Source organism: Artibeus jamaicensis, unplaced genomic scaffold, assembly GCF_021234435.1.
Source record: "Artibeus jamaicensis isolate MK-2021 breed Jamaican fruit bat unplaced genomic scaffold, CSHL_Jam_final contig_465, whole genome shotgun sequence".
Classification (NCBI taxonomy): Eukaryota; Metazoa; Chordata; class Mammalia; order Chiroptera; family Phyllostomidae; genus Artibeus; species Artibeus jamaicensis.
In genome coordinates this window covers 40,656,477-40,668,675 of record NW_026521843.1, presented here as the reverse complement: position 1 = coordinate 40,668,675, position 12,199 = coordinate 40,656,477, and the positions used below count along the sequence as shown (strand labels likewise).

The 12,199-nt window shown below is 34.1% G+C and overlaps 1 protein-coding gene across 3 annotated transcripts in view; it reads left to right on the top strand.

Annotated features, from left to right (window-relative positions):
• USP34 (ubiquitin specific peptidase 34) overlaps positions 1–12,199 on the top strand; it is a 246,758-nt gene that overhangs the window by 210,020 nt on the left and 24,539 nt on the right. For all 3 annotated transcript variants that reach the window (XM_053666842.1, XM_053666843.1, XM_053666841.1), the window contains 8 exons: positions 592–760; positions 859–933; positions 2,407–2,558; positions 5,969–6,017; positions 6,103–6,207; positions 6,287–6,331; positions 7,576–7,680; positions 8,752–8,899. In XM_053666842.1, coding sequence (XP_053522817.1) covers positions 592–760; positions 859–933; positions 2,407–2,558; positions 5,969–6,017; positions 6,103–6,207; positions 6,287–6,331; positions 7,576–7,680; positions 8,752–8,899 — 848 coding nt within the window. The remainder of the gene's footprint in view (positions 1–591; positions 761–858; positions 934–2,406; positions 2,559–5,968; positions 6,018–6,102; positions 6,208–6,286; positions 6,332–7,575; positions 7,681–8,751; positions 8,900–12,199) is intronic.

Genomic DNA, 12,199 nt, shown 5'->3' with positions numbered 1-12,199 from the left:
ACAAAAATACCATATGATCTCACCTTTAACAGGAACCTAATCAACAAAACAAACAAAATATAACCAAAGACACTGAAATTGAGAATAGGCTGCCAGTAACCAGAGGGTATAGGGGAGGGAATTTCAGGGGGAAAGGGTGAAGGGTTTGCAGGAACAGTTATAAAGGACACATGGACAATAATGGGGGTGGGGGTGGAAATGGGAAGGAGGTGGGGAGGGCGGGGGTGTTGGGCTGGGGTGAGGGGAAAAGGCAGAAGACTACTTGAACAACAATAAAAAATTTAAAAAAATAAATTAAAAATAACCTGTTATAATACAAACCAAGAAGGTTTGTATTAAAATTAAATTTTTTTCACTTTTATTTTGTATTAAGTGCATCTTTAAAATCCTCTACAAATGACTCCGTCTTTTGTTTGGATTTATATAGCCAGACACAATTATTAGAATTCAGCTACTTCCATTGTTGTTTACTGTATTTATTATTACAAAAATGAAAGAAATAAATTCAGGTTTTTCAAAACAATTCTCCCAGCATATCTATCTCCTCAGGACTTCATGCTTTATTTAAGATATATTAAATTGTGTTTTCAGGTCAGATGATATGGATGCCTCAGTAGAAGATATTGGTGGTCGTTCATGTGTCACTCGATTTGTGAGAACTTTGTTACTAATTATGGAACATGGTGTTAAACCTCACAGTAAACATCTTACGGAGTACTTTGCCTTTCTTTATGAATTTGCCAAAATGGGTGAAGAAGAGGTGAGGCTGTGTCTTGTTTGTTTCTGATATTATGTACCTATTTTCAGTATTGAAAACTTGTTTTTATATTATTTTTAAATCACTATTTTTATTTTTAGAGCCAGTTTTTGCTTTCATTGCAAGCCATATCTACAATGATACATTTTTACATGGGAACCAAAGGGCCTGAAAATGTAAGTACAATTTTGTCTTATTTTAGGGATTTAGAGGCCATGTTTACACATTTGTATCATGGAAAATCATTAGATATTAGAACCTTTTAAAATCTCTTCTGGCACTGATTATTAAATAAGTTTAAGGGTATAAGTTTGATTGATACTTTTAATGAATATAGCAAGAGAAGAAATAATTAAGTAATAAATTTTGCTGGTAAGGCCCTGGAAGAAAGCAAATAAATTTTAGGTGAAAATGGCCACCACCTGCTTTCGGATTCTGTCATTAGCAGGTTGTTTTGGTGAACATTTTTGTTGCCCATATTTTTTAAGCCCTTTGCTACTGAGTTTGTCAGAGTCTTCCAAAAATTTAAGTAGCATGTCTATTTATATATTAAAGCATTATGTGAATTTTGTTTTCTTTGTAATGACCACATTGGATTGAATGCTTTATTTGCACTTAGCATGACACTAAGTGCTCTCTAGCATTCCTGAGCTCCAGAAAGCCATAATATGTGTCAGGGAGAATATACATGTGTTAGATAAGCTTCATTCAGTCAAGAGCTATGGTACTGTTTGCTGTGAGTTTAATCCTTTTTGCAGCTGTAAGAGAGGTAAATACTTTTGTTATTTCCATTTTATAGATGAAATTGAGGCATAAGGACATTACCTGTATTTTTTGGACCACAAAACACACCTAGGTTTTAGAGGAGGAAAATAGAAAAAAATTTCAAAGCAAAAAATGTGGTAAAATATTTAATAACATAAATAATATAATATTTCACCAATGTAAATGTAAATGGAACTAAACAGCAGCATTAAAAACCAGTATTCCTCCCAAATTGGGGGGCAGTCGGGGGGGTGCATCTTATAGTCTGAAAAACACAGTGACTTGTTTTAAATCATAGTGAGTTGGGCTTTCATCGTTGGTCAGACTCCTGGTCTAAACTATTAATATCACTATACTATAATGCTTTTCAGAATATGGACAGTTATGTAACTCTAACTTATATGGCTACTTGTTCAGACTGCTTTTCTTTTGCTTTGTTAGATCATAAAACCTTTTTTAGTCTCTTGCATTTCAAAACCCAAATGAGTATCTTTTTTAAATACCTGCTATTTGGATTATTTGACAACTACAAATAGGGATGCTTTAATTTATGTAACTGGTAGTTTTATTAACTACAAAATACGGTTTTATCATATGCATAAAGTTTGATTCTGATTTATTTTCAAAGGAGCTTGCCTATAAGAAAAAAAGAAAATAGATTTATTTATTAGGTAAGGTAAATAATTACAGAATGGAGAATTATTGCTCTTCACATTTCTGCCTGTTAGTTGCAAAATTGTCTTGAATGTGGTTTAGACTTTAAAGTTGGGTTAGACTTTGAGTGGCTGTTTTTCATGATACTACAGCTGTCTATCAGGTTGTATGCTCTCAGTAGAGCATTATAAACTAATATAATGTTAAAGTTGGATTTTGTTCTGCTCTAGCCTCAAGTTGAAGTATTGTCAGAGGAAGAAGGAGAAGAGGAAGAGGAGGAAGAAGATATCCTCTCTCTGGCAGAAGAAAAATACAGGCCAGCTGCCCTTGAAAAAATGATAGCTTTAGTTGCTCTTTTGGTTGAACAGTCTCGCTCGGAAAGGTGAAATGCGTCAACATTCAAGATGCACATAGCATGTTCAGTTTTGCTCTTTTTTACATGATTGTTTTACCACTATTAACTCAGTAACTTTTGTTATTTAACTCCTTTTAAATAACACCACAGTTTACCAACTCATGTAGCTTAAGTTTTGAATCCTTTATACCAAACTCATACTTTACCTGTGTCATGTTAGAAATTTATACAGTAAAGTATCTGTATGTGCATTCATCCTTTAACATAGAAGTTTCACTTCTAAGAATCTGTTCTCTAAATATAGAAATATATATATGCAGTGCTATTTATTGCAGTAGTGTTTTCAATAACAAAAGACTGGAGATGTCCACCTAGAAGGGACTACTTGAAAAAACAGGGCATCCACTCAGTAGAGTATTTAAATAACTGAACAAAGGAAGCATGGAATATATGTGTACTACCTTAGAGAAATTTTTAGGATAAATATTACTAAGTCAAAAAAAAGCAAGGTGGAGAAAGTATATATAATGTTACTTTTTAAGAAAGGGGATGCTGTGAGAGAGAGTGTGTGTCCTCATAGATCCTGTTTGCGAATTTGCCTGTGTGCTAAAATTTTTTGTAATCCTAAAGTCAGTATTAAAGGAGCTTTTACAGGCTCCAGAAAAGGAGTGGGTGGACTGCAGAAATTACATGTACAGAGTGGGGGGAAAACTTTGATTTGCCTATTGTATACTGTCTCAGGTGAGGTGATTATGGTGACATTGTGCATTCTTCCATTCCTGGAACAAAGAAAATAAATTTAGGGAAATTTTATTTTTTGTATTGTAAACAATGTCCTTTTCACAGTATATGCCACATTTGTCAAATTTCTGCTTTTTGCTGGTGACTTGGCTGTTTAAAATGGCCCCCAAGCATAACACTTAAGTACTATCTAGTATTTCTTAGCTCCAGTGTGCCTTAAATAGAAAATGTGTGTGTTACATAAGTGCCATTCACTTATGAGCTGTAGTGCTGTTTGCTGTGAGTTGAGTGCTAATGAGTCAATGATGTATTAAATTTGAAAAGGTAATGTATCTATTGGTTGATGGAAATTCGACCAGAGGCTTACAGGAACCTAACCCTGTATTCACCCTATAAGCAATGATTGAGAATTCACTAATTTGCTGTTTGTCGCACTTGGTAGCACATAAGCACTACAAATAAGAATTGACTGTATTATTTTTTATTTGAAGACTAAATCAAAAAACAAAAAAATAGTTTCCTATGATTGGGGGAGGGAAAATAGGCTGGAGGGGAAAGGAATGAAAGTTTGGCTTTTTTGAATATACATTATTTTATTTTTTTTAGTTCTAACTTTGGACTCATGGGAATGTTTGATATAATTATTAATTAGTTAATTAAATGCAATTTCTAAAAACCAAAAGCAGACTGAAATAAATTAACCTAACTATGGTATCGAGCTGGCATTATAGCCATGGAGAAGGATTGATTAAAGTAACCTTAGAGTACATTAATTTAACTATAAATTGCTAGTAGGAGGTACCTAGAGGTCAAAAAGAGTTATAAAATTATCATAAGTAGTTTTGAAATAACTATTCCAAATTTAGAAATTACAGAATAAAGCAAGTAATTGTTAATGTCATTAGAAACCAAGATTTTTAGCAAAATAAAAAATACAAATATAAAATAATAGGGTTTTTATATAACTTTAAAACTGAATTTGGAAATTTCAGTAGCCTTTATGGTATATTTTTGTCTTAGACAAACAAAAACATGTATAATGTACCTCCATTTTCTGAAAAGGCCTAGAGATCCAAAGGCAGCTCAGAATTAATGAATGCCCTTAGCATCTAGATTGTAGTCTCTAGATACCTTTTTCCACTGAAAAAAATTATGGTTCCTTGGAAATATAGTCAATTTCAGGTCTTCAGCAAGAAATGAATAGGAAGCTGGGAATGTATTGTCACCTTGGAAAACAAAGAGGCTATCAGAGCCTACCAAGGTCATGTTAAAAGAGCCAGTTTAGAGAGGTTTATGCTGGTCATAGATTGGACAACCTGAGCATCAATAATAATAACTACAAGTGGACTAAAATACATCACAGATGTTTAAATCCATTCATTCATAATAACATCTAAAAACAAAATAAAAAACTTACAGCCTTTGTGTAGTATATTAGGAAACCAAATCATAATTTTGGAAATGTTAGTTAAGGAATGGTATTAAGCACCTATCTTTACCTGCAAGAATTATTATCTCGTGGCAACCAAAATGGTAAGTGACAGGAAGTTTGTCATCATAGAGGTATTGAGCTAATAAGTAAGCAAGTAATGCTGGAATTAGAATATCAACTAACACTTTACATTTCAAGTGAAATATTGGATCTAGGAAATGATAGTCATTGGCTGAAAACATTACAAAAAGTGAGGCAACTTTTAATTGTGTGCCTCCTGGAGAAATCCATACCACCACTAAAATATTCTCAATTAAAAAGTCAAACCTAGATTTGATCAAGTCTCTATATCTGATTAACAGCTTACAGGAAATATGGGAACAAGTGAACATCTTATAACACCACCATAGGGTACATTCAGCAAAATGGAAATGTGGGAAGTTCTATAGGACAGACTGCCTGCTTTCTAAATTATAACATAAAAAACAAACTCAGGGGAAACCAGTAGTCTAAAAGAGATTCGAAAGATAATTTTGACCAATTGCAACAAAGGACTTTATTTGTATCCTGATCCAAACAAACTAAGTATAAAAACTTTTATTTAGAAACTGGACACTGTGTGGTAGAGAGGAATTGTTGATTAATCTTGGGTATGAATAATGGGAGTGTGTTTACATTTAAAAATATCTCTTAGCAATATGTATTGACATTAATGTATTAAATGATAAAATACCTGGAATTGCTTTAGAATAGTCCTTACTGAGTGAATAGGAGGTACAAATGCAATCTGACTGGCCATGAATTTGGTAATTTGAAATTGAGTGATGGAATAATTATTTATTTCTGTTTTTGTACAAAAATTTTCCATAACAAGTTTAAAAGATGTATGTAATAGTTTAAAACTGGGAAGTGAAACTTTCTAGTATTTCTTCTTACACTGGAAGAAGGTTCCTTTTGTTTTGAAGGTTCTCATTTCAGGAAAAGCTATCTAAATTAAACCTAGTGTTTAATTTTATTAGTGTTATAATAAAACATTAATTAAATGGAAATAAATTGGATTCGAGCTTTTAGATAACAGTTTTGGAATCTTGAAAAATTGTCTAAAATATCTCTAGCAAGCAGATAGTTCAGAATCATTTTATGGTGGTCACTTGGTATAGTTATAACTGAATTGACAGTTTTGATGTGTGTCATGAAGCAAATAGCTACAAAGTAGTAGTATACAGGGAAGAAAAACTTAATTTCTACTAATGTTTTCTTTCAGGCATTTAACATTATCACAGACCGACATGGCAGCGTTAACAGGAGGAAAGGTAATACCTTCTCTGTATCAGATCATTTGATAATCACAAAAATAATAACAACAGTTCTTAAATGAAAAACTTTTGCTTTTAACAGGGATTTCCCTTCTTGTTTCAACACATTCGTGATGGCATCAATATAAGACAAACTTGTAATCTGATTTTTAGCCTGTGTCGATACAATAATCGACTCGCAGAACATGTAAGTGCTGAGAAACAGTGTTAAAGTTTTTTAGTAATTTTAAAAATAATATTCTGAAATTCTTCTTTTTGTCTTTTAGATTGTATCTATGCTTTTCACATCAATAGCAAAACTGACTCCTGAGGTATGCAGAAATTTAATATGTGTTTTTAAAACTACTACCAGGATTGACAGTGCTTTCAAATGAACTGTTGAAATTGTCCTTGAAAAAATTTATCACAGTTTCCCCATAACATAACCTGTTACCCAGTATGTAACGTGAATAAACTGAATTAACACTTCATGTCTTATCACAGATGTAATTTTCTCAATTAAATATAAATTTACATATAAGTTAAACATAGGAGTCCCGAATAGATACTAAACTTTAGTGTTATTTGGTTTTAAGCATATAATTATGCCCAAGAAAAAAAATAGACTAACCAGAATACTGGATAGGTTAGAAGTATATTTTTTTTAAATGAAATAAAGTAGTGTACAAAAAAATTTTTTTTTTAATTTTATTTATTTATCTTTAGAGGGGAAGGGAAGGAGAGAGGGAGAGAAACATCAATGTATGGTTGCCTTTTGTGTGTCCCCTGCTGGGAACTGGCCTGCAGGGAACCAGCCTGCAACCCGGTATGTGCCCTGACTGGGATTCGAACCGCGATTGTCTGGTTCACAGGGCCGCGCTCAATCCACTGAGCTACACCAGCCAGGGCCCAAAAATATTTTTATAAAATGGAAATGTTGCGGTTGCTTTGTTTTAATACATGTCAAATACTAATATAAATTATATCTGAGATCAAAGGTTGCTACAGGGAACTTTTCATCTAAATTTTTCTGTAAACATGGTTGTTTCATTTGAGTTTGGAATTTTGTTTTCCAAATTCAGAAAATGCATGTTTCTTGTTACATGTGGTTCCCATGTGATTGACTTTTTATTCCCAGCTGATCCTTCTTTTTCTTTTTTTTTTTTTAATCCTTACTCAAGGATATGCTTATTAATTTTAAAAAGAGGGGTAGGGAGGGAGGGGGAGACAGAAACATCAGTGTGAGAGAAAAACATCAATTGGTTGCCTCTCACACATGTCCACACCCTCTCACACATGTCCACACCAGGGACTGAACCTGCAACCCAGGTATGTACCCTGACTGGGAATCAAACCCCTGACCTTTCAGTTTACAGGACTATGCTCCAACCAACTGAACCACACCAGCCCGAGCCCAGTCCTTCTCTTTTAAGTTCATACGCAGGAGTACTGAGCTCTGCAAACATAAAGCAACAAATTTAAATGTGTTGTATGCAAGAGTTATATGTGTTTATTTTCTGCTGATAGAGATGGGTTCAAGTATATTTAAATACACTGTCTGGTATGTCTCTTACAGGCAGCCAATCCTTTCTTTAAATTGTTGACTATGCTAATGGAGTTTGCTGGTGGACCTCCAGGAATGCCTCCCTTTGCATCTTACATTCTGCAGAGAATATGGGAGGTAAGTTTTGCAGCAGATGTTTCAGTATTTATTTTTTGAGGATTTTATTTGTCGAATACAGTCACTACCATATTAAGTACCAGTTTCTTCTTACTTGAGCAACCCAAAATGGGTTTAGTAAGTTCCCAGTCAAGGGAAGGAAAGATACTTTAGTCAGAAGGTCTGAGGGAGAAAAGATTTTCTAGTCTCCCAGAGTTTTAAGACCTTTTCTAGAGTCATGAACAGCCTTCAGCCATTTCAAGGTTCTTGTTTTTCTACCATCAAAAAGAAATTTATATAGAGTGGCAGAAGTGCTATAAATACAAATGAAGTGTTCTCAGCAGTTGATAGAAATGGTAGAGAAAGCACCAGCCACTCTCTTTCCTCCACAGTTACTGCTGAGGTCATAAAATTTCTCCTTAGTGTTGGAAAAGCCCATTCTCTAGACAGGGGTCAATAAACTTTTTCTCTTCCTGGCCAGATAGTCAGTACTTTAGGCTCTGTTGAAACCTTTTAGCTTCTGTTTAAGCATAAAACCAGCCATGAGCAGTATATAAATGACTAAATGTGGCTGTGTTCTAGTAAAACCTAAAATTAGGCAACCACTGAATTTGGCCCACAAGTTAAAGTTTTCCAACCCCTTCTCTAGAGCCTAAGATTCCATTTTCCCATGAAAAAAAATCTCCCAGCGGTGCAGTGAACTGGTTTTCATTGTTACTTATAGTAACAGATTGGGCAAACAATAATAAAAGTAAAGATGAGAAACATTAAAGAATTAAAAGTACTTTTAAATTAATTTGCAAACTTAGGCCTAAAAGTCATTGGCTTCTCTTATTGGTCTTATGTTAGAGTCCTTAGTTAATTTAATTTTATTTTGTAAACTAATGACATATGTTTCTGAACACTTCCTATTGATAAAAGTCAGTAGTAGCATTAGAAATGGGAAAAATCATGGTTGGAACTTTTTTGGCACTAGTTTTCAAAAAACTGTTTTGACTTTTAAATGTTTAATGGCATATACCAAAAGTAAGTTAAAAAGTAACTGCTCATTCACTTGGCCTCATAATTTGTTCTTGCCTGTTTTATTTGTAGGTAATAGAATACAATCCGTCTCAGTGTCTGGATTGGTTGGCAGTACAGACACCCCGAAATAAACTGGCACACAGCTGGGTCCTGCAGAACATGGAAAACTGGGTCGAGCGGTTTCTTTTGGCTCATAATTATCCCAGAGTCAGGACTTGTAAGTCAAATATTCAGAATTTAACAAACCATTTGTTGTCTAAGTTTGTTCTTTGTTTTGTTTTTAAGGTGACTACAGTATGCCATTGTTGTATAATTCAAATGCTCTTAGAGATATTGTTTTTAAAAGTCAAAGTTATATTTAGTATTTGGAAACCCATACCAATGTTTTACAAATATGTATAGTGGTTTGGTTTTTTAAGGTTAGAAAAGTATGTCCTTTCTCAGGCAACATCACCACCACAGCCATTTTTTCATTGCTTGATAGAGTGAGAAAGCATGATTAGGATTGGTGAAGAGTGAAGGGTCAGGAAATTCTCTTAAAAAAATATGAGAAGGCCAAGAGTAAAGTAGTAGTAAAGACATATAAAACAAGTTGAGAGAAAATATTTACTGAAATTATGGACATTAAATGACAAACATCTTTATTATACACATGTTGGAGGAGAATAAACCAAAGATACTGGAAGACAGGTGGACAAATACAAAATATAGATATTGTGCGGACTAGAAAATTGCTTGTAAATAAACATAGAATGTGTCCTCTCGTGATAGTAGTCAAAAGAAATAAAAATAGTTAATATTTTAAATGTCTTTAATCATTAAAATAATATTTACTAGCTGTCTTATACTAAGAGAGCCTAGAATCAATGACACTACAGTAGCAACAAGCACACCGAATACCCCTTTCTCTTTTTTCAATGAAACAAATTATAGCCCCTTGGAGAAATGGCTGATTAACAAACATCTTGCAGAAACAGAAAGCAAAGAGGTACTTAAAAACCAGAGTGATGAGGGCATATCAAAGGGACTTAGAACCATCCTGAAAGAGCTCCCGATGGCCAAAGTTGGAACAATTTGAGTAAATAAATAACATAGTGCCGGATTGTAACCCAAAATATAAAATAAATATTCCTGAGTCTTCATACTGATGTAAATAAAGGACTAAGTGAATAAATGGAGAAGAGACAGCTTTCCCATACAGAAAATTTTAAAATAATTTGTTTGCCCCATGGAGGTTTAATTTCCCACCCCTTTTGCGTATGCTTAAGTGACTTGCTTTGAAAAAGTAGAGTGTGGGGGATGGGGGAAATAACTTTAAGAAACTTGACAAACTTTAACTCAGCCAGGTGATTGAAGTTAACATCATCACTGAAGAGTCATGTTTACAGCGTGTACCTTTGATATAACGTAATGCAAAACGCACTGGACCTATGTGGTCTTCCTCCCAAAAACCCACAACCTGAGTCTAACTATGATAAATACCAAACAAACCCAATTTGAAGGACATTCTACAAAAATACCTGATCCCCAAACTGTCAGGGTCACCAAATGCAAGGAAAGTCAGAGAAATTCTCATAGCTGCAAGGAGCTTAAGGAGACATAATAACTAAATGTAATATATCCTAGAATCTTTAAAAAAAAAAATATATATATATATATATATATATATATATATATATATATATATATATGGCAAAGCTATTGAAATCTAAAGTGTAAAGTTTAAAGTTAATAGTTATGTGCCAGTGTTGGTTCCATAGTCACAGCAAATGTACCTTAATTATAATAGTTATTAACAGTAGAGGAAATGGGGAGGCAGGGTATGGAAACCGTCTCTTTTAAATATTCTAAAATAAAAGATTTGGGAGAAACACCTTTCATTGCTGGGTATACATGGATTGGCATTGGTACTTTGCTTATAGGCTTGTTTTTCCTGCCAATTTGGTTAACCCCACAGAAATGGGATATTTGTAAGAGCTGACACAATATGTCAGTTGGCATTCATGTTTCTGAACATAAAACAAAAACCTATGCTGAACCCCTCTGCCACTCAAAGTTTTTTAGCTAGCCATTATACCTAGTATTTCTAACAGTACTCTGGAAACGGCATTATTATGCACTGCAGTGACATCGTAAGTTAATATTACCCTTATGAAAGGCAATTTAGCATGTAACTAAATCCTTAAAATCTTTTTGCCCATTTTCTCTCAGTAATATTGTTTAGTGATTTCAGTCTATATAAGTCATCCAGTATATGGATACCCCTAACATTTATCATAACATTATTCATAGTTGTGAAAAATTTAAAGCTGGATGTTCAGTTAGGAAATAAATTGTTATGGCACATCATTTTTTAATCATTAATCATTACAGTAATGTCAGAAAGTGTTTTTGAAAAAATGTAACTTGAAAAAGGTACCCAAATACTTGAATAGAATGAATATAACTTAGAATAATAATTATGATAGCATGTATAGAAGAAAAGCTACAGAGAACTTTAAAAAAAAAATAGATGCATTTATTTTTAGAGAGAGGAAGGGAGGGGGAAAAAGAGAGATTGAAAAACATCAATGTGTGGTTGCTTCTCATATGCCCCCAACAGGGGACCTGGGCCTGCAACCCAGGCATGTACCCTGACTGGGAATTGAACTGGCGACCCTTTGGTTCGCAGGCCAGCGCTCACTCCACTGAGCCACACCAGCCAGGGCAAGAACTTTTAATCTTACAAAATAACTTTAAGGAACTACTGAGAATGTTTAGTCTAAAGACAAATTGTGACATGATAGGTGTCTTCATGTATTTTAAGAGTTGCCATATAGAAGTGGGAGTAGATTTGCTCTAAGTTCAACTGAGTAAGTTTTTTAAATCATGAAAGACTTTTCTCAGTTGCAGTGTTACAAAAATTGATCGGGATGCTATCTACATGTCAACTTTTTATATTTGAGACACATATTAAATTGAGCCATCCTGGAAGTAGACTACCAGAGCACTATATAGGTGAAGAAATAAATAGAAATGGAGTATTGTGTAGAAATGAAGTTTAATTTATAATCTATAAAATAGATTACAATTTTATTTTTTTAAGATTTTATTTATTTTTAGAGAGAGCGGAAGGGAGGGAGAACAAGAGGGAGAGAAACATCAGTGTGTGGTTGCTTCTCACGCCTCGCTCCCCCCCCCACCGGGAACTGGCCCACAACCCAGGCATGTGCCCTGACTGGGAATCAAACTGGCAACCCTTTGGTTCACGGGCTGGCACTCACTCCACTCAGCCACACCATCCAGGGCAGATTACAATTAATTTTAGAAACACTGACTTTATTTGCTTTGCAATACAATGGAAATTATCAAATTATAGGTAGAATAGTGGGAGACAGAATTAGTAGGTGTATTAAAAAGAGTTAAAGTAAGACCTTAGAGGCCTTAGCTCATGAGGTTGACCACCTGGGTTTCAATTCCAGTTGTGCCACTAGCTGTGTGATATGGGGTGGTCTTATTGCTTTAAGTGTGAGTGAGA